Source organism: Scyliorhinus canicula, chromosome 2 (assembly GCF_902713615.1).
Source record: "Scyliorhinus canicula chromosome 2, sScyCan1.1, whole genome shotgun sequence".
NCBI lineage: Eukaryota > Metazoa > Chordata > Chondrichthyes > Carcharhiniformes > Scyliorhinidae > Scyliorhinus > Scyliorhinus canicula.
This window is the reverse complement of record NC_052147.1, coordinates 152,592,977-152,620,066: the sequence shown is the minus strand read 5'-3', so window position 1 is coordinate 152,620,066 and position 27,090 is coordinate 152,592,977. Positions and strand designations below refer to the sequence as shown.

General features: G+C 50.0%; 1 protein-coding gene across 1 annotated transcript; it reads right to left on the bottom strand.

Annotated features, from left to right (window-relative positions):
* Positions 1 to 1,180: 1,180 nt before the first annotated feature.
* Positions 1,181 to 27,090, bottom strand: LOC119962415 (cyclin-dependent kinase 15-like). The gene is made up of 5 exons (XM_038790373.1): positions 26,882 to 27,090; positions 14,579 to 14,610; positions 8,624 to 8,773; positions 7,949 to 8,043; positions 1,181 to 1,259 (listed from the first exon to the last, which is right to left on the bottom strand). Exons 1-5 carry the CDS (start codon positions 26,925 to 26,927, stop codon positions 1,235 to 1,237), a joined length of 348 nt encoding a protein of 115 aa, XP_038646301.1. The 5' UTR covers positions 26,928 to 27,090; the 3' UTR covers positions 1,181 to 1,234.

Here is a 27,090-nt window from a genome sequence, read left to right as displayed (position 1 = left end):
ATAACACACCCTCACAGCAGTGAATTACGGTAATATAACACCCTCTACAGCAGTGAATTACGGTATATAGAACACACCCTCACGAGCAGTGAATTACTGTATATATAACACACCCTCACAGCAGTGAATTACGGTATATATAACACAACCTGACAGCAGTGAATTACGGTAATATATAACACACCTCACAGCAGTGAATTACGGTATATATAACACACCCTCACAGGCAGTGAATTACGGTATATATAGACACACCCTCACAGCAGTGAATTACGGTATATATAACACACGCCTCACAGCAGTGAATTACGGTATAGTATATACACACCCTCACAGCAGTGAATTACGGTATATAAAACACCCCTCACAGCAGTGAATTACGGTATATATAACACACCCTCACAGCAGTGAATTACGGTATAGTATAACACACCTCACAGCAGTGAAGTACGGTATATAATAACACCCTCACAGCAGTGAATTACGTATATATTAACACACCCCACAGCAGTGAATTACGGTATATTAACACACCCTCACAGCAGTGAATTATGGTATTATAACACACCCTCACAGCAGTGAATTACGGTATATATAACACACCCTCACAGCAGTGAATTACGGTATATATAACACACCCTCACAGCAGTGAATTACGGTATATATAACACACCCTCACAGCAGTGAATTACTGTATATATAACACACCCTCACAGCAGTGAATTACGGTATATATAACACACCCTCACAGCAGTGAATTACGGTATATATATCACCCTCACAGCAGTGAATTACGGTATATATAACCACCCGCGCAGACAGTGAATTACAGTATATATAACAAAGCCTCATAGCAGTGAATTACGGTATATATAACACACCCTCACAGCAGTGAATTACGGTATATAACACACCCTCACAGCAGTGAATTACGGTATATATATCACCCTCACAGCAGTGAATTACGGTATATATAACACACCCTCACAGCAGTGAATTACTGTATATATAACACCCCCACACAGCAGTGAATTACGGTTTATATAACAGACCCTCACACTGCGCCATCCCTCACAGCAGTGAGCAGTGAATTACAGTATATATAGACACACCCTCGCTCTGCACCATCCCTCACAGCAGTGAATTACGGTATATATAACACACCTCGTTCTGTACCTACCCTCACGGATTGCTGTGAAAGGGACGCCTTCTTCTTCCTGCATCTTAATCACTTTCAGGCAACCAGGTTACCATTTATCCTGTGCAGAGTGAGTGGAGCATTAACACCAGTGATACTCATACTGAAATATCTCAGACTGGTTTGCCATAATAGTGGTGCCATGGTTGTTGTGCGGTGAAATGGGACAATTACTCAAGAGCAGCAATAAAAGGGATTTCCAGTTAACCTGGTGGTTTAGCAGTCACCCCAACTCTTGACCACGTGCTGTGGCCTTTATATGGATGACCCAGGAATTCGCTCGGGTCTTTCTGTTAGAATGATAAGGGGAATCTGTATCCCCTGGCAGAGGGATCAAAAGAAAATGATGCAGATTCAAGATAATTGGTAGAAATGGCTGCAACCAACAATTTGACAAGTAAACAGCTGAAACCACCCCGCTTTTGAAACCATTCGGATAAAGTTAGCAGCCACTCCAAAATGAGACACACAGCACAGACTTGTGAAAGTCAATTCACGTTTGAAGGAGATAAAGGAAATGTGGGGGATGTTAAGTGTAGAGATTTTCAGAAAGTACTTGCTAGGATGGGGTGGAGGAGGCTGGCTGTGTGTAGAATAATTTAAAACAGAGTGGCATGGATAGCCAGATAAAGAGCATAGTGAGGAGGAGTGAGAACAGCCTCAGGTTAGTGGAATGGGCAGAGAGGGGGCAACTCCGATTTAATGTGGAGGGGTGAGGGGTAATACATGTTCAGAGGGAATGGGAGGGAACACTAAATGAAGAGACCTTGGAGCAGATGGATAGCCAGATGGCTGACTGGGAGGAGGATTCACAGTTGGAATGAATGGCGTATTCCTGAGATTAGGCATGAGTTGGGAGTAGGATGCCCGTAGGGTCAATGCTGGGCACAGTTGTCCTCTCAATGATATGGACTTGGGCACAGGAACAACAGTCTAAAACATAGACAATGATTGAGTACAGGAAGAGGGCTTGGCGTGGTTGAGGTGGAGTGAGAACAATCTCAGTTTAGTGGAACGGGCAGAGAGTGGGCAACTCCAGTTTAATGTGGAGAGGAGAGAGGCAAACATATTCGGAGGGAATGGGAGGGGACCTTCAAGCACGTGGATAAACAGAGGCTGTCAGGTTCAAACACACAAATCCCTGCAGTTTGAGTGGAGGGGGATAAATCCATTAAAAGGGTTACTTTGATTTGGGATTTTATCAATAGGAGCTTTTTAGGGCATTTTTTGGGTGCCCCGTTACAGAAAAGGGAACAAGCTCAGAGAAAGTTACAAAGTAGATTCACCAGGCTGAGCCCAGGGATGGAAGCTAAAGGTTATGGGGAGATTGGAATTGTTTCCACTGGAATAGAAAAAACTATTGTTACAAAGGTGTGCTCAGTGGCACATTAATTGGTAACGTGACCTGCTGAACACGTAAACTTTGAACTTTCTGAAAAGGACATTTTGTGTTAACCAAAGGACACTGGCGTATAGCAGTGACGAAGATGCATTTGTAGAGACCATGTGCAGATTTATGGAGAAGTGGGGGGGGGGGAATTTTCCACTCCTGTTTTCCAGAGGGTGGCATTGGCAAGAGGGGAGTTTTCCTGTTGTGATTGTCCATGCCCCCCCGCCAATGGCATAACGGGTATCCCGACGTTCATGTTGTCCATTCATGACAGCGTGAATCACGACAGGTTTCCCCCCCCCCCCCATGGCATGCATGGGCGGTTTTAACCCCCCGCGAGGGGGATGTCATGCCTGGACTGTGCTGGCTGGGTGGCAGTGCCAGGGGGACAGTACTAGGAATGGTGTTAGCAGGGTGGGTGTTCCGTAGTGGGGGCTTTGTGAGGGGGCGTGGCAAAACGACACCCCATCTTTTAAAAACCCAGTTGCTGTCTGAGCCCGCCCCGCCTCGCCAGTGTGTTGTTGTAGGACCGGCCCCTTAAATTCATGTTGACTTGGCGCAGTGGTTAGCACTGCTGCCTCACGGCACCGAGGTCCCAGGTTCGATCCCGGCTCTGGGTCACTGTCTGTGTGGAGTTTGCACATTCGCCCCGTGTTTGCGTGGGTTTCGCCCCCACAACCCAAAAGATGTACAGGGTGGGTGGATTGGCCACACTAAATTGCCTCTTAATTGGAAAAAATGAATTGGGTACTCTAAATTTATTTATTTTTTTCAATTTATGTTGACTAAGTGCCTAAAAATACAGTGGAGGAAGCTGCCTTTGGGCCAAGCATCCTCAACCCAGTTTTTCACGCCGCTGCGCCACTATGCAAAAAAAAAAGTCATTTTTCCAACCAGAGTCTATAGAGCTCTCAGTGACAGTGGCTAAGAAAGGGCCCAGATTGAAACCGGAGAGAGGTCACATGACACAACTCTTAGGTTTAAAGCATATTGGATTTGAACAAATGGACAGGGACTGCAACAGGGACAGTCGGGGGAACACCCTTACCCTCTCTTTCTGACAGGGACAGTAGGGGTAACACCCTGACCCTCTCTTTCTGACAGGGACAGTAACAGGGACAGTAGGGGCAACACCCTTACCCTCTCTTTCTGACAGGGACAGTAGGGGTAACACCCTGACCCTCTCTTTCTGACAGGGACAGTAGGGGCAACACCCTTACCCTCTCTTTCTGACAGGGACAGTAGGGGTAACACCCTTACCCTCTTTCTGACAGAGGCAGTAACAGGGACAGTAGGGGGAACACCCTTACCCTCTCTTTCTGACAGGGACAGTAACAGGGACAGTAGGGGCAACACCCTTACCCCTCTTTCTGACAGGGACAGTAGGGGCAACACCCTTACCCCCTCTTTCTGACAGGGACAGTAGGGCAACACCCTTACCCTCTCTTTCTGACAGGGACAGTAGGGGCAACACCCTTACCCTCTCTTTCTGACAGGGACAGTAACAGGGACAGTCGGGGAAACACCCTGACCCTCTCTTTCTGACAGGGACAGTAGGGGCAACACCCTTACCCCCTCTTTCTGACAGGGACAGTAACAGGGACAGTAGGGGCAACACCCTTACCCTCTCTTTCTGACAGGGACAGTAGGGGCAACACTCTTACCCTCTCTTTCTGACAGGGACAGTAGGGGTAACACTCTTACCCTCTCTTTCTGACAGGGACAGTAGGGGTAACACCCTGACCCTCTCTTTCTGACAGGGACAGTAGGGGCAACACCCTTACCCTCTCTTTCTGACAGGGACAGTAGGGGCAACACTCTTACCCTCTCTTTCTGACAGGGACAGTAGGGGTAACACCCTTACCCTCTCTTTCTGACAGGGACAGTAGGGGCAACACCCTTACCCTCTCTTTCTGACAGGGACAGTAACAGGGACAGTAGGGGCAACACCCTTACCCTCTCTTTCTGACAGGGACAGTAGGGGCAACACCCTTACCCTCTCTTTCTGACAGGGACAGTAGGGGCAACACCCTTACCCTCTCTTTCTGACAGGGACAGTAGGGGTAACACCCTTACCCTCTCTTTCTGACAGGGACAGTAGGGGCAACACCCTTACCCTCTCTTTCTGACAGGGACAGTAACAGGGACAGCAGGGGTAACACCCTTACCCTCTCTTTCTGACAGGGACAGTAGGGACAACACCCTTACCCTCTCTTTCTGACAGGGACAGTAGGGGTAACACCCTGACCCTCTCTTTCTGACAGGGACAGTAGGGGTAACACCCTGACCCTCTCTTTCTGACAGGGACAGTAACAGGGACAGTAGGGACAACACCCTGACCCTCTCTTTCTGACAGGGACAGTAGGGGCAACACCCTGACCCTCTCTTTCTGACAGGGACAATAACAGGGACAGTAAGGGCAACACCCTTACCCTCTCTTTCTGACAGGGACAGTAACAGGGACAGTAGGGGCAACACCCTTACCCTCTCTTTCTGACAGGGACAGTAGGGGCAACACCCTTACCCTCTCTTTCTGACAGGGACAGTAACAGGGACAGTAGGGGCAACACCCTTACCCTCTCTTTCTGACAGGGACAGTAGGGGCAACACCCTGACCCTCTCTTTCTGACAGGGACAGTAACAGGGACAGTAGGGGCAACACCCTTACCCTCTCTTTCTGACAGGGACAGTAGGGGCAACACCCTTACCCTCTCTTTCTGACAGGGACAGTAGGGGTAACACTCTTACCCTCTCTTTCTGACAGGGACAGTAGGGGTAACACCCTTACCCTCTCTTTCTGACAGGGACAGTAGGGGCAACACCCTTACCCTCTCTTTCTGACAGGGACAGTAACAGGGACAGCAGGGGTAACACTCTTACCCTCTCTTTCTGACAGGGACAGTAGGGGCAACACCCTTACCCTCTCTTTCTGACAGGGACAGTAACAGGGACAGCAGGGGTAACACCCTTACCCTCTCTTTCTGACAGGGACAGTAGGGGCAACACCCTGACCCTCTCTTTCTGACAGGGACAGTAGGGGCAACACCCTTACCCTCTCTTTCTGACAGGGACAGTAACAGGGACAGCAGGGGTAACACCCTTACCCTCTCTTTCTGACAGGGACAGTAGGGGCAACACCCTGACCCTCTCTTTCTGACAGGGACAGTAGGGGCAACACCCTTACCCTCTCTTTCTGACAGGGACAGTAGGGGCAACACCCTTACCCTCTCTTTCTGACAGGGACAGTAACAGGGACAGTAGTGGCAACACCCTTACCCTCTCTTTCTGACAGGGACAGTAGGGGCAACACCCTGACCCTCTCTTTCTGACAGGGACAGTACAGGGACAGCAGGGGTAACACCCTTACCCTCTCTTTCTGACAGGGACAGTAGGGGCAACACCCTGACCCTCTCTTTCTGACAGGGACAGTAGGGGTAACACCCTGACCCTCTCTTTCTGACAGGGACAGTAGGGGTAACACCCTTACCCTCTCTTTCTGACAGGGACAGTAACAGGGACAGTAGGGGCAACACCCTTACCCTCTCTTTCTGACAGGGACAGTAGGGGTAACACCCTGACCCTCTCTTTCTGACAGGGACAGTAACAGGGACAGTAGGGGTAACACCCTGACCCTCTCTTTCTGACAGGGACAGTAGGGGCAACACCCTTACCCTCTCTTTCTGACATGGACAGTAGGGGCAACACCCTTACCCTCTCTTTCTGACAGGGACAGTAGGGGCAACACCCTTACCCTCTCTTTCTGACAGGGACAGTAACAGGGACAGTAGGGGTAACACCCTTACCCTCTCTTTCTGACAGGGACAGTAGGGGTAACACCCTTACCCTCTCTTTCTGACAGGGACAGTAGGGGCAACACCCTTACCCTCTCTTTCTGACAGCGACTGTAACAGGGACAGTAGGGGCAACACTCTTACCCTCTCTTTCTGACAGGGGCAGTAGGGGCAACACTCTGACCCTCTCTTTCTGACAGGGACAGTAGGGGCAACACCCTGACCCTCTCTTTATGACAGGGACAGTAGGGACAACACCCTGACCCTCTCTTTCTGACAGGGACAGTAACAGGGACAGTAGGGGTAACACCCTGACCCTCTCTTTCTGACAGGGACAGTAGGGGCAACACCCTGACCCTCTCTTTCTGACAGGGACAGTAGGGGCAACACCCTGACCCTCTCTTTATGACAGGGACAGTAGGGACAACACCCTGACCCTCTCTTTCTGACAGGGACAGTAACAGGGACAGTAGGGGTAACACCCTTACCCTCTCTTTCTGACAGGGACAGTAGGGGCAACACCCTTACCCTCTCTTTCTGACAGGGACAGTAGGGGCAACACCCTGACCCTCTCTTTCTGACAGGGACAGTAGGGACAACACCCTGACCCTCTCTTTCTGACAGGGACAGTAACAGGGACAGCAGGGGTAACACCCTTACCCTCTCTTTCTGACAGGGACAGTAGGGGCAACACCCTTACCCTCTCTTTCTGACAGGGACAGAAGGGGCAACACTCTTACCCTCTCTTTCTGACAGGGACAGTAGGGGCAACACCCTTACCCTCTCTTTCTGACAGGGACAGTAGGGGCAACACCCTGACCCTCTCTTTCTGACAGGGACAGTAGGGACAACACCCTGACCCTCTCTTTCTGAAACCGCTCAATAAAGCTGAGCCTGTTTGTCGTTTGAAAATTCACAAGAGCTCATTACTGAAAACTGAGAGGTCTTAAAGGAGGAAGTTTACATTGAATTTGCAATATCATTTTTAAAAAAAAATATTCAAACATTGTTAAAACCAACTCAGGAGTGAGACAGAGAGAAGTCAGCTCACCCCTCCTGGTTGTAACACATTGGAGAAATTTAATCGGGAATGCTTTGGAAACTGAGGGGTTACCTGTACATCTGATCCCACCATTCCCCCTCCCTGGCACCATCACACACCTTCCCTTCCCCCAATCGCACTGCACTCCTTTCCGAAACCTGATCCCCCGTCACTTCCGTGCCCTGACTGCATCAGTTTCCTCTCCTTCCCCATGACCCTGCCACTCCCACTCATGTATCTTGCCACCATCACTCCCCCTCTCTGCGCCATTATTCCCCTTCTCATTACTCCCCCTTGCCCTATTCCTAGTCCGTCCCCCCCCCCCCCCCCCCCCCCCCCCCCCCCCGGCCCGACAGTCTGCTCCTCCCATTTACCTCCCCTTCCGGAAATTGGAGGTAATAGTTTGTCGGGTCTGATGGGCTCTGCACTGAATAGTGTCCCTCAAAAAGCCCCAAAGGTCTTCAGTGCTGGAGGAACCAGCCCGAACTGGGGTAACAAGGAGGATTTTAAAAAATATTACAACTAACCTGCTGATCCCCTTGTACACTGTGGAGTAGGATCCTTCCCCCAGTTTCTCCAGGTTTAGGTAAGAGGCTGCTGTCCCGAAACGTAGGCCACTTCGCTGAAATGCAGAAACTAATATTACAACTTGCATTTCCATAGCAGCTTTCATAACCTCAGGATATCCCAAGTTGCACCAATTAAGTACTTTTGAACTGTTAGCACTGGCATAAAGGGGGAAATGTGTCAGCCATTTTGTGCACAGCAAGCTCCCACAAATAGCAATGAAATAACAGCCCAATGACCTTCTTTGGCGGTGTTGGCTGAGGGATGAATGTTGCCCAGGACCCCGGGGTGAATGCCCCTGTCCTTCTGCGGAGGCAGATGGGGTGTCCATTTAATGGATCATTCGGAAAATGGCACCTCCAACAGTGCAGCACTCTCTCAGTGCTGCAACGTTACCTTCTTTTCATGCTTAAGTCTCTGGAGTGGAACTTAAAGCCCACAACCTTCTGACTCTTAGATGAGAGTGCTACCCAATGAGCCACAGCTGACACTGTCCAATCTATAGATAGGTCTAGAGAAGTTTACAGGGGAATACATCCCAACATAAAATGCATCATACTCTAAGTGGACTTGGGGAGATAAGCTATGATACGGGTAGGGGCTGTTATATGGAGATTAGTGTTGATGCAGCGTACCCATTGGTGACCCTGGGTGTAGTTCTTGCACCCTATCGGAATGCTGTTGCTGCGACTCCTGTGCCCGCTGGGTTTTCGGGCCTGCAGTGTGTGGTACAGGCGGGGCTCGCAGACAAACGGACTTCTCGGTGACTCGGCAACCTCAGTCAGCTGGAAAAAGAGAAAACAACGTTCTTATCGAGGCAGTGCCGGGTTATACACCGAATTCTCACCATCGCTGTGAAAATGCTTGGGCTCCAATAGCTTACTGGTCCTCTCCCCTGGTCCCTTTGCTTTGCCTTGTGATCCCCAGTGACACTCAAACCCTTCCTGCCCCTACAGCTGGGCTCAGTGGGTATCACTCTTACCCGGAATTAGAAGGTTGTGGGTTGAAGCCCCATTCAAGGGACTTCAGCGCATTGTCCAGGAAGACACAAAGCCAGGGCTATCCCAGGTCCCAGAATTTGTCAGGGATGGGGTTTATCCCAACTCCTAAAATGTGGGAGAGGCCCGTTATTTGGTGTGGTTATGCGAGGGGCTTGTTGTTAAGGGTGGAGTGATGGGAGAGGCCTGTTGCTCAAGGCAGGGCGATCCCAGCTCTAAATGTGCAGAAGGGCATGTTGTTCAGGGCAGGGCCTGTTGTGAGAGGCAGAGCATGTTGCTAGGGATGTGGTTATGGGATGGGGCTATCCCAGGTCCAGTAATGTGGGAGGAGCCTGTGGGGCAGGGTTTTCCCAGATCCAATAATGTGGGTAGCTGCCAATGTGTGGGAAGGAATGTTGTTAGGGATCTAGTAATGGGAGGGACCTGTTGTTAGGAGGGGCGGGGGGTGATCTGAGCTCCCAAAGTGGGGCAGGGTTATAGGATTGGATTATTGTTGGGTGCAGGACTATCCTAGTTCCCATTGTGTGGGGCAGAACTATGGGTGGAGCCTGTTGTTAGAGTGGGGTAGTTCCATGTTTGGGGTGGCCTGTTGTTAGGAGTGGAATTGTGGGCGGGGCTTGTTGTTAGTATCATAGAATCCCTAGTGTAGTAGGAGGACATTCAGCCCATTGAGTCTGCACCGACCGTCCGTAAGAGCAACCTACCTAGCCCCCCCCCCCCGCCACCCCACTATCTCTGTAACACTACCTAACCTGGACACCTTTGGACACTAAAGGGCAATTTAGAACATAGAAAAATACAGCACAGAACAGGCCCTTCGGCCCACGGTGCTGTGCCCAATTTTTGTCCCAGATTAAGAACAAATTAATCTACACCCCATCATTCTCCCGTAATCCACGTACCTATCCAATAGCCGCTTGAAGGTCCCTAATGTTTCCAACTCAACTACTTCCACAGGCAGTGCATTCCATGCCCCCACTACTCTCTGGGTAAAGAACCTACCTCTGACATCCCCCCTATATCTTCCACCATTCACCTTAAATTTATGTCCCTGGGGAAAAAGTCTCTGACTGTCTACTCGATCTATTCCCCTGATCATCTTATAAACCTCTATCAAGTCGCCCCTCATCCTTCTCTGTTCTAATGAGAAAAGGCCTAGCACCCTCAACCTTTCCTCATAAGACCTCCATTCCAGGCAACATCCTGGTAAATCTCCTTTGCACCTTTTCCAAAGCTTCCACATCCTTCCTAAAATGAGGCAACCAGAACTGCACACAGTACTCCAAATGTGGCCTTACCAAGGTTTTGTACAGCTGCATCATCACCTCACGGCTCTTAAATTCAATCCCTCTGCTAATGAACGCCAGCACACCATAGGCCTTCTTCACAGCTCTATCCACTTGAGTGGCAACTTTCAAAGATCTATGAACATAGACCCCAAGATCTCTCTGCTGCTCCACATTGCCAAGAACCCTACCGTTAACCCTGCATTCCGCATTCATATTTGTCCTTCCAAAATGGACAACCTCACACTTTTCAGGGTTAAACTACATCTGCCACTTCTCAGCCCAGCTCTGTATCCTATCTATGTCTCTTTGCAGCCGACAACAGCCCTCCTCACTATCCACAACTCCACCAATCTTCAGATCATCTGCAAATTTACTGACCCACCCTTCAACTCCCTCATCCAAGTCATTAATGAAAATCACAAACAGCAGAGGACCCAGAACTGATCCCTGCGGTACGCCACTGGTAACTGGGCTCCAGACTGAATATTTGCCATCCATCACCACTCTCTGACTTCTATTGGTTAGCCAGTTCGTTATCCAACTGGCCAAATTTCCCACTATCCATTGCCTCCTTACTTTCTGCATAAGCCTAACGTGGGGAACCTTATCAAATGCCTTACTAAAATCCATGTACACTACATCCACTGCTTCACCTTCATCCACGTGCTTGGTCACCTCCTCAAAGAAGTCAATAAGACTTGTGAGGCAAGGCCTACCCCACACAAATCCGTGCTGACTATCCCTAATCAAGCAGTGTCTTTCCAGATGCTCAGAAATCCTATCCCTCAGTACCCTTTTCATTACTTTGCCTACCACCGAAGTAAGACTAACTGGCCTGTAATTCCCAGGGTTATCCCTATTCCCTTTTTTGAACAGGGGCACGACATTCGCCACTCTCCAATCCCCTGGTACCACCCCTGTTGACAGTGAGGACGAAAAGATCATTGCCAATGGCTCTGAAATTCCATCTCTTGCTTCCCATAGAATTCTTGGATATATCCCGGGGGACTTGTCTATCCTCAAGTTTTTCAAAATGCCTAACACATCTTCCTTCCTAACAAGTATCTCCTCGAGTCAATGGCCAATCCACCAGTACATCATTGGATTGTGGGACGAAACTCGAGCACCCGGATGAAACCCACGCAGGCACTGGGAGAAAGTGCAAACTCCACACACACAGCTAACAGCAGGATTATCGGAGGGGCCTATTGTCATGAGCAGGATTGTTGGATGGGCCTCTGTTAGGGGTGGAGCTATGGGAAGCACCTAATGTTAGAGGTGGGATTATGGAGCGGCCTGTTGTTAGGGGTGAGGGTTTAGCAGCGACCTGTTGTTAAGGGCGGAGTTATGGGAGGGGCCTGTTGTTAGGATGGGGTTGTGGAATGAGCCTATTGTTAGGGTTGAGGTTATGAGATGGGCAGGTTGTTCGGGATGAGTTATGGGAGGAGCCCATCATCAGGCCATCATTAATGGGCAGCACCGTGGCACAGTGGTTAGCACTGCTTCCCCATGGCGCTGAGGTCCCAGGTTCGATCCCGGCTCTGGGTCACTGTCTGTGTGGAGTTTGCACATTCTCCTCGTGTCTGCTGGGTTCCACCCCCACAACCCAAAGATGTGCAGGGTAGGTGGATTGGCCATGCTAAATTGCCCCTTAATTGGGAAAAAAATGAATTGAGTACTCTAAATTTACAAGAAAAAGAGGGTGAGGTTATCCCAGCTCCCATTCATTGAGGTGGATTGTTTCAGTTCCTGCTGCCAGCACCATGTTGGCCAGGGTTAAAATTACTAGCAATAACCTGGACCACTAATAAGCAACTAAATAAGTTCATAATAATGATCTTTATTATTGTCACAAATAGGCTTACATTAACACTGCAATGAAGTTACTGTGAAAATCCCCTCGTCACCACATTCCAGCGCATGTTCGGGTACACTGAGGGAGAATTCAGAATGTCCACTTTTATGTATAGATACCCCAATCGGAACCTGGCCCTTTCTAACACACAACATCCTGTTGTCCAGCTTCTATTTGAGAACACTCTCTCAGCTGGCAGCGACCTCCTGATGCAGTAGGATGATAAATAACATTCACATCAAACTTAACAAACCTTGGGGTTGATTCCCAAAAAAGGGCATTGCGTGACAGTGATTCAATCTGAAGATTAAAATGTTGGCCAATAATGCTTGGTGGTTCTGAATTTGTTTCTTCGCTGAGTCTTTGGCTCCTCTTTGTTGCCTCCTCTGTGTGTTGAGACTTCCTTCTCGTGAGGTTAGAGTTACTGTCACACAGCAACCTGAGGATGGCCTGAGCAGGGGCATCACCACATTGTCTCCAAGGTAAAGGATACAATGCACCTCTTCCATGGAACCTTTTACTTAAAATTACACAGGCATACAGCTCAGAAACAGCAACGTGGTCCAACCAGTCCACTAGAATCACTTCTCCATCCTCGCTCATCTACCTCAATCAATGTAACTCACTACATGGGTGGCATGGTAGCACAGTGGTTAGCACAGTTGCTTCACAGCTCCAGGGTCCCAGGTTTGATTCCCAGCTTGGGTCACTGTCTGTGCGGACTCTGCATGTTCTCCCCGTGTCTGAGTGGGTTTCCTCCGGGTGCTCCAGTTTCCTCCCACAGTCCAAAGATATGCTGTTAAGTAATTTGGACATTCTGAATTCTCCCTCCGTGTACCCGAACAGGCGCCGGAATGTGGCGACTGGGGGATTTTCACAGTAACTTCATTGCAGTGTTAATGTAAGCCTACTTGTGACAATAAAGATTATTACTATTATTTTCCGCTCCCATATATCTGTTTTCTCCTTTAACACATCAATACCATTTGCCTCAACTACTCATTGCCAGTGTATTGCTTTGTCCTCAGCTTTCAGGTCGGAATTACCTCAAAAGAAGCTTCCCTTCCATTCCGAACACTCGCCAGACTGGACTCAGATCCTGAACAGCAGCAGATTCTTCCCCATGTTCTCCACTTGGACATTCTATCCCTGACTGCACAGCCCTCCCACAGCTAGACTTCAAACAAATCACTGTTCAGTCACAGGGCTAGAGTCTCATGACTTGTCACAACAAGGCTCTAGTCAGGAGACAGGCAACTCCTTACCAGGACGAGCAGTGAGCCCAGCATTTCCCAGAGCTGGCAACCTGTCAGGAACAGTGAGCAAAGTGGGAATGTCCAAGGAGGTGCCTGGAAGGCTTTTGCAAAATTGAAACGTAGACAAGACAAGAGGAGATTGTCTGTAATGGGAAAGTGCAGAGTGAGTAATTCAGAATGAGAAGAATGCAAGAGAGCAGCAAAGGGAAGGAATGGAGTGGGGAAACAAGCTGGGATCACTCCATGAATATGGAGCCACGCTAATAAGATGCCAGAGGGGAGGAACTATTGATTGGGGGTGGAGCTTGACACCAGAGGGGGAGGAATTATTGACTGGTGTGTGGATCTAGAGCACAGCAGAGGAAGAGCTACTGACTGTGGGGGGTGGATATAGAGCTCAGAGAAGGAAGAGTAGGAGCTGGGGAATACAGCTCAGGGGTGGCGGAGCTATTGCCTGTGTGGGGCGGAGCTTGACACCAGAGAGGGACGAGATATTGACTTTGTGGGACAGAGCTTGACACCAGAGGGGGAGAACTACTGATTGGGGGGGGGGGGGGGGGGGGGGGGGTGGAGCTGGAGCCCAGAGGAGGAGCTACTGCCCAAATCCCATAGGCAGGGATCAGGGATTATTTCCCAAATTGGGAGCATCTATTGCCCTGGGGTTAGAGCCATCCCTCAATGAGAGACAAGATAGGTCCCAAGCGGAAGGACTGAAGCATAGAGAAGGAGGAGTGAAACCCGGGGGAGCAGCCAGAGGACAAAAGGGAGGCGCCCATGCCCTGGGGTGAATGATAGCGTGGGGGAGGAGCTGGAACAGAAGGGGAGGTGCTGGAGGAAAGGGGAGGAGCTTTAGCAGAAGATGGGGGCTATAGCGGAGGGCGAGACAGGGAGAGGGGGAGCTGGAGCAAAAGGGGTGGAGTTAAAGCCCAGTGGAGCTGAGGCCTAGAGTTGGGCTCCAGTGGGTGGAAGTGACAGGGCCCAGTGAAGGGTCTGTCCTACCCACTTAATCTGAAACTCCCTTGCATCCCCAACAGACTCCAGTTCAACGCATGCAGCACCCTCAAACTCCTGGATTGCTCTAGACATGGACAATAAAGGCCTGTATGCCTGACGGTGACATCTAGAACCTGAAAACAATCCACTCAAAGTGAATGAATCAATCTCACTCTCACTGAGCAGCAGAACCTTTTACCTCTTTATATCCAGGGTGTCGGTGTGTGAGACCTGTTAAAAATAAATAACAAACTGAGTATTCTGAATACTTATTGAAGATATTATAGAACAAGGAAAAACAGAAATCAGAAATAAGAGCAGAAAATGCGAGAACTTTGCCACCCAACTCCAACATAGAATCCCTGCCGTGTAGAAGAAGGCCAATTGGGCCATTGAGTCTGCACCAACCCTCCCAAAGATCAGCCTATCTAGGCCCACTCTTCCACCCTATCACCGCAATCCCGTAGCCCCACCCAACCTGCATATCTTTAGATTGTGGGAGGAAACCGGAGCACCCAGAGGAAACCCACGCAGACATGGGGAGAACGTGCAGACTCCACACAGTCATCGGAGGTCGGAATCGATCTCAGGTCTCTGACGCTGTGAGGCAGCAGAACTAACTGTGCTGCCGTGCTGCCCATATCTGGAGAAGAGGTTGATAATTAGAACAGCAGCTTGCATTTATATGGTTCCATTAACGTAATAATACTTCCCAAACCAATTCACAGGAGCATTGTGCAGCAAAATTCAACATTGAGTCGCATGAGGAGGATAAAGGAACATAGGAACAGGTTGAGGCCATTCAGCCCCTCCAGCCTGTCCCACCATTCAAAGAGACCGTGGCTGATATGTGGCCTAACCCAAACACCTGCCTTTGGCCCATATCCCTTAATATCTTTGCTCAACAAAAATCTATCTCAGATTTAAAATGAACAACTGTTCCAGCTTCAACTGCTGTTTGTGGGAGAGAGTTCCAAACTTCTGCCACCTTTTGCATGAGGAAGTGTTTCCTGACATCTATCCTGAACGGTCTGGACCTAATTTTTAAAACAAGCCCTCTAGTTTTAGAATCTCCAAAGAGTGGGAATAGTTTACCTTTATCTACCCTGTCTATTTCTGTTAATATCTTGAATACTTTGATCAGATCACCCCTTAATTTACATAGAATTTACAGTGCAGAAGGAGGCCATTTGGTCCATCGAGTCTGCACCGGCTCCTGGAAAGAGAATCCTACCCAAGGTTAACACCTCCACCCTAGCCCCATAACCCAGTAACCCCACCCAACACTAAGGGCAATTTATCATGGTCAATCCACCTAACCTGCACATCTTTGGACTGTGGGAGGAAACCAGAGCACCCGTAGGAAACCCACGCACACACGGGGAGGATGTGCAGACTCCACACAGACAGTGACCCAAGCCGGAATCGAACCTGGGACCCTGGACCTGTGAAGCGATTGTGCTATCCATAATGCTACCGTGCTGCCCTATTGATGGCCCTTAATCTTCTAAATTCTAGTGAAAACAAGCCTAATTTGTGTAATTTCTCTTTGGGCACCCTGTTCTATCCATTTTTGGTCCAAAATGGACAACCGTACACTTGCTTACTTTGTGCTCCATCTGCCACAAATTTGCCCATTCACCCAGTCTGTCAATATCTTCATGCAATTTTATGCTATCATCTGCAATGCCATCTAACTTTGTATCTGCAGATTTAGATACAAGACTTTCTATGCCATCGCCCAAGTCATTAATGAATAATAGGAATAAGTCTTTAATAACATTTTTATTAGTGTCACAAGTAGGCTTACATTAACACTGCAATGAAGTTATTGTGAAAAGCCCCTCATCACCACACTACTGCGCATGTTTGAGTACACTGAGGGAGAATTCAGAATGTCCAATTCCCCTAACAGCACGTCTTTTGGGACTTGTGGGAGGAAACCAGAGCACCCAGAGAAAACCCACGCAGACGCAGGAAGAACGTGCAGACTCCACACAGACAGTGACCCAAGTGGGAATCAAACCCGGGTCCCTGGCGCTGTGAAGCAACAGTGCTAACCACTGTGCTACTGTGCCATCCCCAACACTGATCTCTTTGGTATACCACGAGTCACATCCTGCCAATTAGAATAATCACCCATTAGCCCCACTCTCTCTTGCTGCCATTCAACCAATTTCCTAATCATATTAATAATTTGCCCTTAACTCCATGGGCTTCCAACTTAGTGAACAGTTTCTTCGGTGAGGCTTTATCAAATGCCTTCTGGAAGTCCATGTAAATATCATCCAGAGGCATTCTCCTGTCCACTACCTGCGTCAGGCATTTCAAAAAATTCAGTAAGATTCGTCAGGCATGAGGGGCAGCACGGTGAGACAAGGTGCTTAGCACTGCTGCCTCATGACGCTGAGGTCACAGGTTCGATCCCGGCTCTGGGTCACTGTCCGTGTGGGGACTGCACATTCTCCCCGTGTTTGCGTGGGTTTTGCCTTCACAACCCAAAGATGTGCACGGTAGGTGGATTGGCCATGTTAAATTGCCCCTTAATTGGAAAAAATGAATTGGGTACTCTAAATTTATTTAAAAATGAAAAAAAAAAGATTAGTCAGGCATGACCTTCCCTTCACAAATCTATGCTGGCACTTCCTAATTGACCAAAATGTTTTGATGTATTCAGTTACCCCATCCCCGATTATAAACTCCAGCAATTTGCCCACCACAGGTGTTAGGCTAACTGAGAATTGCTTATTGTCACGAGTAGACTTCAATGAATTTACTGTGAAAAGCCCCTAGTCACTACATTCCGGCGCCTGTTCGGGGAGGCTGTTACGGGAATCGAACTGTGCTGCTGGCCTACCTTGTTCTGCTTTCAAAGCCAGCGATTTAGCCCAGTGTGCTAAACTGGTCTGTGATTCCCTGCTTTCCTCTTTCACCTTTCTTAAAAAGTGGAGCGACATGTGCAATTTTCCAAACCAGAGGGACTACTCGGGTCAGGTCAGATGATCAAAAACTTGGTCAAAGATGTGGGTTTTAAAAAAAGGATGGAGGTGGGCAGGATTAGGGAGAGAATTTCAGAGCTTGGGGTCCAGGAGATGGGAGAGTGATCAAGTCAGCTTAGAAGGCAGAGCAAAGATAAACGTGTTAAGACACAAGGAAATAACGCAACAAAAACAGAAAGTGCAGAACAATCTCAGCAGGTCTGACAGTATCTGTCGAGAGAATGGAGCTAATGTTTTGAGTCTGGATGACTCTTTGTCAGCATATATGGCAAGAATATAGCAAGGCTGGGAGGCATTTATTTTAATGTAAGTGGCCTTGTGGGCAAGACAGATGTACTAGGGCACTGGTTAACACATGGGAGTATAATATTATTGCTATCACAGAGACATGTTTGAGGGAGGGGAAGAACTGACAGCTCAATATTCTGGGGTATAGAATATTCAGGCGATGTGGGGGGGGGGGGGTGTAAAAGAGGAGGTAGTGTTGCAATATTGATCAAGGAGTCGATTACTGCAGTAAGGAGCGATGATATCTTAGTGATTCCTCAAATTAGGCCATATGGGAGGAACTTAAAGACAGAAAGGGGGTAATCACATTGCTGGGAGTGCATTATAGGCTCCCAAACAGTCAGGGAGAGATAGAAGAGCAGATATGTGAGCAAATCTCAAGAAGTGTAAAATCAATAGGGTAATAATAGTAGGGGATTTCAGCTTCCCCAATATTAATTGGGATAAGCAAATTGTCGCATTATTAGAGGGGCTGGAATTCTTTTTTTTTTAAATTTAGAGTACCCAATAATTTTTTCCAATTAAGGGGCAATTTAGTGTGGCCAATCCACCTACCCTGCACATTTTTGGGTTGTGGGGGCGAAACCTACGCAGACACGGGGAGAATGTGCAAACTCCACACGGACAGTGACTCCGAGCCGGGATCGAACCTGGGACCTCAGCGTCGTGAAGCAGCTGTGCTAACCACTAGGCCACCGTGCTGCCCCTAGGGGGGGCGGAATTCTTGAAGTGCATCCAGGAGAGCCTTTTGAGCCAGCATTTAGAAAGTTCTACAAGAGAGGGGACCTAATTTTAGGGAATGGAGCTAGGCAGATGGTAACAGTGTCAATGGGGGAGCATTTCTGTGATAGTGATCATACCTCAGTGAGATTTAGGGTAATTATGGAAAAGGACAAAGATGGACCGGAAATAAAGGTTCTGAATTAGGAGAAGGCTGATTTTAATAAGATAAGACAGGATCTGGCCAAAGTGGACTGGGAGCAGCTACTTGCAGGAAGATCCAGTAGGAGTGATTCAAAAAGGAGAATGAGTACAATGCAAACATGTTCCCAGAAAGGTAAAGGATGAGACCAACAAGTCCAGAGAACCCTGGATTGGACATGGACAAAAAAGGAGGCTTGTGGCTCAGACAGGGGGCTTGAAACAGTGAAAACCTAGAGGAGTATAGAAAGTGCATGGGGGGTACTTAAAAAATAAATTCGGAGAGTGAAGAGGGAGCATGAAAGACTGGCAGAAAAAAATAAGGGAAAATTCCAAGGTGTTTTACAAGTATATTAAGAGCAAGAGGATAATCAGGGAAAGCGTAGGGCCTTTTAGGGACCAAAGTGGCAACCTGTGTATGGAGCCGAAAGATGTAGGTGAGGTATTAAATGAGTATTTTGCATGTGTTTACTATGCAGAAGGACAATGTTGTATAAAAAGCAGAGAGAAGGACTGTGATATAAATGAACTGATTAGCACTGAGAGTGAGGAGACACTAGCGGTTCACATAGGCTTAAAAGTGAATAACAGCCCAGGTCCAGATGAGATGCATCCTAGGCTGCTGAGTGACTTAAGAGAGGAGATTGTAAGGGCTCTGATGTTAATTTTCAAATCCTCTCTGGCCACAGAAGAGGTGCCAGAGGACTGGGGGACAGGTAATGTGGTACCATTATTCAAGAAGGGAAGTAGGGAAAAACAAGGTAATTATAGGCCAGTGAGTCTAACATCAGTGGTAGGGAAATTATTGGAAACAATTCTGAGGCACAGAATTAATTCCCACTTGGAAAGGCAAGGATTAATCAAGGATAGTCAGCATGGCTCTGTCAAAGGGAAATCATGTCTACAAAATTTGATTGAATTTTTTGAGGAGCTGACTAGGTGTGTAGATGTGAGTAGTGCAGTTGATGTAGTTTACATGAACATGTAAGGCTTTTGACAAGGTCCCGCATCGGAGACTGATCAAGAAGGTAAGAGCCTGGGCAGCACGGTGGCCTAGTGGTTAGCACAACCGCCTCACGGCGCTGAGGTCCCAGGTTCGACCCCGGCTCTGGGTCACTGTCCGTGCGGAGTTGGCACATTCTCCCCGTGTCTGCGTGGGTTTTGCCCCCACAACCCAAAAATGTGCAGAGTAGGTGGATTGGCCACGCTATATTGCCCCTTAATTGGAAAAAATAATTGGCTAATCTAAATTTATATTAAAAAAAAGAAGGTAAGAGCCTGTGGGGATCCATGGCAATTTGGCAAATTAGATCCAAAATTGGCTCAATGGCAGGAGGCAGAGGGTGATGATTGAAGGTTATTTTTATGACTGGAAACCTGTGTCCAGTGGTGTTCCACAGGGATCGATGCTGGGTTCCTTGTTGTTTGCAGTGTACATTAATTATCTAGATGTGAATGTGGGGGATATTATGATCAGTATGTTTGCAAATGACATGAAAATTGGTGGTGTGGTAAATAGTGAGGAGGAAAGACTTAGATTACAGGACAATATAGATGGGCAGAACAGTGCCAAACGGAATATAACCCTGAAAAGTGAGAGGTGATGCATTTTGGGAGGACCAACAATGCAAGGGAATACACAATGAACGGCAGTATTATAACCCCAGACCAGATCACAACAGTGGCTAGGATACTGGTCAGAAACACCAATATTTTATTTTAATTTTGTAAGACTGAGAAAAGGATACCTCATGCAAGGAAAAATTCATGCAAAATAGCGATACGGTGTATTAAAACAAACTTTATTACGAACAGTATTGAAATATCTTTAACATCACACAAGACAATAGCTTACAATTACCTCTTAAACACAGATAATCAAAGAGTGACACAATAACCCTTACTGCTATCTTTATTCCCACACAAAAAAACAAAACCACCTCAGCTTTCAATTCACTTTTGTTTTATAAATTTAGAGTACCCAATTATATTTTTTCCAATTAAGGGGCAATTTAGCATGGCCCTAAATCCAGTTCAATATATCTGAAATTCCCACATTCATCACAGTAGAACTCTGGGCAGCAGGGTGGCGCAGAGGTTAGCACTGCTGCCTACGACGCTGAGGACCCAGGTTCAATTCCGGCCCTGAGTCACTGTCTGTGTGGAGTTTGCACATTCACCCGCGTCTGCATGGGTTTCACCCCCACAGCCCAAAGATGTGCAGGTTAAGTAGATTGGCTGTGCTAAATTGCCCCTTAATTGGAAAAAATTAATAATTAGGTACTCTACAAATTGTTTAAATCACAGTAGAATTCTAGTAAGTGCAGAGGACCAATGGAACCTTGGGGTGCATGTCCAAAGATCCCTGAAGGCAGCAGGCCAAACAGATAAGGTGGTTAAGAAGGCGTTTGGGATACTTGCCTTATTAGCCGAGGCACAGAATATAAGAGCAGGGAGGTTATGATGAAGCTGCGTAAAACACTCATTAGGTCACAGCTAGTGTACTGCGTGAATTCCTGGTTCCCTCCAAAGGAAGGATGTGATTGCACTCGAAAGGGTCCAGAGGAGATTCACCAGGATGTTGCCTGGGTTGGAGCATTTCAGCTATGAAGAGAGGCTGGATAGGCTGGGGTTGTTTTCCTTAGAGCAGAGAAGGCTGTGGGGGGTGGTGTGGGGGGACCTGATTGAGGTGTACAAAAGCATGAGAGACATAGATAGGATAGATAGGATAGATAGGAAGAAACTTTTCCCCATAGGAGAGGGGAGGGGAGGGGGGGGTCAATAACCAGGGAACAAAGATTTAATGTTAGGAGCAGAAGATTTAAAGGAGATTGGAGAGGGTGGTGGGAATCTGGAGCTCACTGCCTGAAAGGGTGGTAGAAGGGGGAACCCTCAAAAATTTAAGAAGCATTTAGATGAGCACTTGAAACACATTAGCGTGCAAGGCTACTGACCAAGTGCTGGAAAATGGGATTCAAATAGTTAGGTACTTGATGCTGGCACAGACACAATGGGCTGAAAGGCCTCTTTCTGTGCTGTGCAATTCTATGGGGGATGCCCAAGAGACTAGGACTGAAACACCTCAGAGAACTCAAAGGGTTGTCGAGCTGGAGAAGGTTGCAGAGATGGAGAGGCGTGGGGCCACAGAGGGATTTAAAAACAAGGATGATCCTTTTTAAATCAAGGTGTTGATTAACCAGGAGGGAATGTAGTCAGTGAGCCGGGGGCTGATGGGCGAACGGGACTTGATGCGAGTTAGGACGCAGGCAGCAGAGATTTTGGTAGCCTCAACCTATAGATATGGTCACGGTTGAAGTAGACAGATTTTTATTAGGCTGGGGAGCTAAAGGTTATGGGGCAGAGCGAGTAGACCAGCCCTTCTCCGACTGAATGGCAAGGGGCCAAATAACGTACCGCTAGGCCTGAGGCCTATGGCCCTGACAACCGGTGAATTATTCCATCAATTTGAGTGAAGCGTTTCCCCCGGGTACTTCAATCGAACTTTCCGCCGTTCAGCCTCCCCCGGGAGGGGCTCTGCCCCCCGGCTCCCCCGGGAGGGACTCTGCCCCCTGCCCCAGGGAGGGGCTCTGCCCCCCGCCTCCCCCGGGAGGGGCTCTGCCCCCCGGCTCCCCCGGGAGGGGCTCTGCCCCCTGCCCCAGGGAGGGGCTCTGGCCCCCGGCTGTACCGCCTCCCCCGGGAGGGGCTCTGCCCCCCGGCTGTGCCGCCTCCCCGGGAGGGGCTCTGCCCCCCGGCTGTGCCGCCTCCCCCGGGAGGGGCTCTGCCCCCCGGCTGTGCCGCCTCCCCCGGGAGGGGCTCTGGCCCCCGGCTGTGCCGCCTCCCCCGGGAGGGGCTCTGGCCCCCGCCTCCCCCGGGAGGGGCTCTGCCCCCTGCCCCCGGGAGGGGCTCTGCCCCCTGGCTGTACAGCCTCCCCCGGGAGGGGCTCTGCCCCCCGGCTCCCCCGGGAGGGGCTCTGGCCCCCACCTCCCCCGGGAGGGGCTCTGGCCCCCGGCTGTGCCGCCTCCCCCGGGAGGGGCTCTGGCCCCCGGCTGTGCCGCCTCCCCCGGGAGGGGCTCTGGCCCCCGGCTCCCCCGGGAGGGGCTCTGGCCCCCGGCTGTGCCGCCTCCCCCGGGAGGGGCTCTGCTCCCCGGCTCCCCCGGGAGGGGCTCTGCCCCCCGCCTCCCCCGGGAGGGGCTCTGCCCCCCGCCTCCCCCGGGAGGGGCTCTGCCCCCCGCCTCCCCCGGGAGGGGCTCTGGCCCCCGGCTGTGCCGCCTCCCCCGGGAGGGGCTCTGGCCCCCGGCTCCCCCGGGAGGGGCTCTGGCCCCTGGCTCCCCCGGGAGGGGTTCTGCCCCCTGCCCCCGGGAGGGGCTCTGGCCCCCGGCTGTACCGCCTCCCCCGGGAGGGGCTCTGCCCCCCGGCTCCCCCGGGAGGGGCTCTGGCCCCCGGCTGTGCCGCCTCCCCCGGGAGGGGCTCTGGCCCCCGGCTCCCCCGGGAGGGGCTCTGGCCCCCGGCTCCCCCGGGAGGGGCTCTGGCCCCCGGCTGTGCCGCCTCCCCCGGGAGGGGCTCTGGCCCCCGGCTCCCCCGGGAGGGGTTCTGCCCCCCGGCTGTACCGCCTCCCCCGGGAGGGGCTCTGGCCCCCGGCTCCCCCGGGAGGGGCTCTGCCCCCCGGCTGTACAGGCATCCAGTGGAGCAGCAAGGCCTTTGCATCATTCCAGGGCATTTTTGTGGTCAGGCCGCTGAAGCACTTGGTGGCTTCTGAACCCCAACCCCACCCCCCGCCAAAAAAAACGCTTTTAATTTGTCGCATTTAACCACACAACTACAATTGACATCTTTCCAGTCCTGTTACAAAACTCTTGAGAATGGCCCTTTAAATCGCAGTCAGAACACATTCATGCTGCGAAAGAGCGTTCGCTATAGCAACCCTGTCACGGTTGCCATGGCGATCTTCCCAGCTCTGCTGCAGGACATTCCAGACCCCCTTCAGACTCGGGGGGGGGGGGGGTAAGAGAACTATTCCCCCCCCCCCCCCCCCCCCCGTCACGTAACCAGGTTCATGGGGGCGGGATATTCCCCCCGGGCTCAGCTAGCGCAGGTCACCCCCCACCAGGGCTTGCTGTCAACTGGCAGCCTGCCACTCAGGAGGTGGATTCTCCTGTTTCCCCTGGGCTCTTCATCCACCCCCCCCCCCCCCCATAGGGGTTTCAACCAACAGCCCAACTAGACACGACTGCACTTAATGCATGTACCCCTCATGGGGGAATCGAGAGGGGCACCATCTCAAAATAAAGGGCCTTCCATTTAATACATATTCCTTCTCTCAGAGGAGCATAAATGCTTGGAATTCAGTGGGGGGCAGGGTCACTGGAGGTTGAGTTGGACAGATTTCTGATTGACAAGTGGGTAAAGGATTTGGGAGGGGGGGGGTGCAGACAGGGGAGGTGTTAAGGCCACAGTCAGATTGGCCATGATCTTATTGAATTGTCGTGATCTTATCAGGTGGCTGACTGGCCTGATCTTGCCCCTATGTTTATGTACCCATGACCTCAAGTTGCCCAAAGCCCCCTTAAGGGGACTTACAGTCACCCATCTTCTCTTGAGGACTGAGCCAAGCCAACCCTTGTTGGAGCTTGGGACTTGCATGGGGAAAGCACTGGAGGATGGCTGGGCCTGGTCAAGGCTATTAGTTCTGAGCTCTGTACCTCAGGAAGAATATGTTGGCTTCTGTCGGGGTAATATTTGCCATAATGACCCCAGGACTAATTTACAAGAACAGATTGCATAAACCAGGCTTGTATTTGCCACAATATAGAACATCGAGGGGTGATCTAATTGAGGTGTTTAAGCTGATTAATGGATTTGATGGGGCGGAGAGGGAGAGACTATCCCCTCTGGTTTCGGGTTGGGGGGGGGGGGGGGGGTAAGTTCGGAACAAGAGGGTAGAATCTTAAAATTCAAGCCAGGCCATTCAGGGGTGATGTCCAGAATGCACAAAGGGGTGTGAAAGTCTGCAACTCTCTCCCCTAAAAAGCTACTTAGGCTTGGGTTCCATTGAAAATTTCAGAGTTTTTAGGTCATGGTATTAGGGGAGTCAGAAACATGGAGTTAAAATATCAAACATGACCTAATTGGATCAGGCTTGAGGGGCTGAATGGTCTTCTGTTCCTATGTTGCATCCCAGCGTTGACCAGTTTACCTGCTGACTATAATATGCTCAGCTGCTGGTTCCCTGGGCCACAACCTGCTGAGCACCCCGAGTTGGGGAAAAGCAGTTAAACACAGATTATAAACCCAAATAGCAAAATGAACTGACTCCAGCAAGCTCGGAGTAACCATATGAAAACTCCACACCCCCCCCCCCCCCCCCCCCCCCAACCTACTCTCCCACAGTTTTGAATTATTTTATTCACTCTCGGGATTTGAGAGCCACAGATGAGGGAGGCATTTAATTACATGCCCCTCACCAGCTGCTCCGAGAAAGTGAACGGTCCCCACCCAGAACCAATATCAATGGTTTGGACATGACTGAGTGGCTCAGCCTTTTCAGAGGGGCAGTTAAGACTCAAACACATTGCTGTGGATCTGGAGTCACAAGTAGGCCAGACCAGGTAAGGACGGCAGATTTATTTCCCTAAAGGACATCAAGATGGGTTTTAATGCCATCACAGAATCACACAGATACACAGAATAATACTGCACAGAAGTGGCCCTTCGGCTCTTTGTGTCTGCACCAATGCATGTCAAACACCTGACCTGCCTCCCTAATCACATTTGCCAGCACTTGGCCCATAGCCTTGAATGTTAAGACCTGCCAAGTGATCATCCAGGTGCGTTTTAAAGGATGCGAGGCAACCTGCCTCTACTACCCTCCCAGGCAGTGCATTCCAGACCGTCACCATCCTCTGGGTAAAATAGTTTTCCCTCAAATCCCCCCTAAACCTCCTGCCCCTCACCTTGAACTTGTGTCCTCTCGCAACTGATCCTTTAACTAGTGTGAGCAGCTGCTGCCTATCCACCCTGTCATGCCTCTCATAATCTTGTACACCTCGATCAGGTCACCCCCTCAGTTTTTTCTGATCCAGCAAAAACAACCCAAGCCTATCCAACCTCTCTTCATAACTTACATGTTCCATCTCAGGCAACATCCTGGTGAATTCCCTCTGCACCCACTCCAGTGCAATCACATCCTTCCTATAATGTGGCGACCACAACTGCACACACTACTCCAGCTGTGGCCTAACCAAAGTGCCATACAATTCCAACATGACCTCCCTGCTTTTGTAATCTGTGCCTCGATTGATAAAGGTAAGTGCCCCATTTGCCTTATTCACCACCCTATTAACCTGCCCTCCCACCTTCAGAGATCCATACTTCTGTTGATATATTCTTCACTGCTACCCCAGTCCCCATCCACCCTGGACACAGGCACAGACACACAGACATAAACACACGCACACACCCACAGACAGAAACACACGCACACAGACACCAACATCCACACAGACACAGCTGCACACACACACACAGGCAAGCACACATGCACATACATAGACATGCGCACACATGCATATAAATGTGCACACACATAGACATGCACACAAAAGCACACACACAGGCAGACACACAGACACAGGCGCATATACACACAAACAGGCACATGCATGTGCACACAGGCACATACACATACATTCAGGCACAAACACACACAAGCACATACACAGAGGCACACATACACAAACATACATACACAGGCACACAGACATGCACACGCACAGAGACCCACATGCACGCGGCACACAGATGCGCACACTACTACAGGTACACACAAAAACGTGGCCACAGATACAGACACAATCACATACACAGAAACAAAAACACGCAAACACACACAGACAGATTCAGATACGATGACATACAATTCCTGTGTTTGGGAGATTGGGAATGCATATCAGGAGCAGGAATGTGTTACAGTCCACCAAGGGCTCAACTCACAGAGATCTCAGCCTGGGCTGGCTCTCCAGGTTGAAAATGCAAATTTAGTCCTTGCTGCATTAATTCCCCAACCCTTCCCCCCACCTCCTCCCAACGCACACGGAGGGATAGATCAATCTGCCCTTGACCTGGAAGGGTTAACAGCAATCAGTTTGTTATCCGGTGCTGCCAATTTGATGTCTGAGAGCTGGGACAGTCCGTGTTGGAGGTGGCAAGAAGCGAAGCTGGGCTTTAAATACAAAGGCCGGGGAAGTGCAGCCAGGGACGGGCTCAGATTCAGTGCAGTCTGTCGATGCATTGCTCACCTAAGCGGCTCAGTGTGTCTGCGGCAGCCTGTCTCAGAGTCTTCATTCCGGAGTCCCTGCCTGCTTGGAAGCGTCACTTGCTCCAAACCAGCGGAGCATCCCAGCTCCCCAGCAGCTTGAGGCCGGTTCCTGTGTCAGGGGGAAGACTGGGCCACCGGCCCTACCCCTCTGTCTGATTGCAATAACTTCCCAGGACACACGACAGCTGC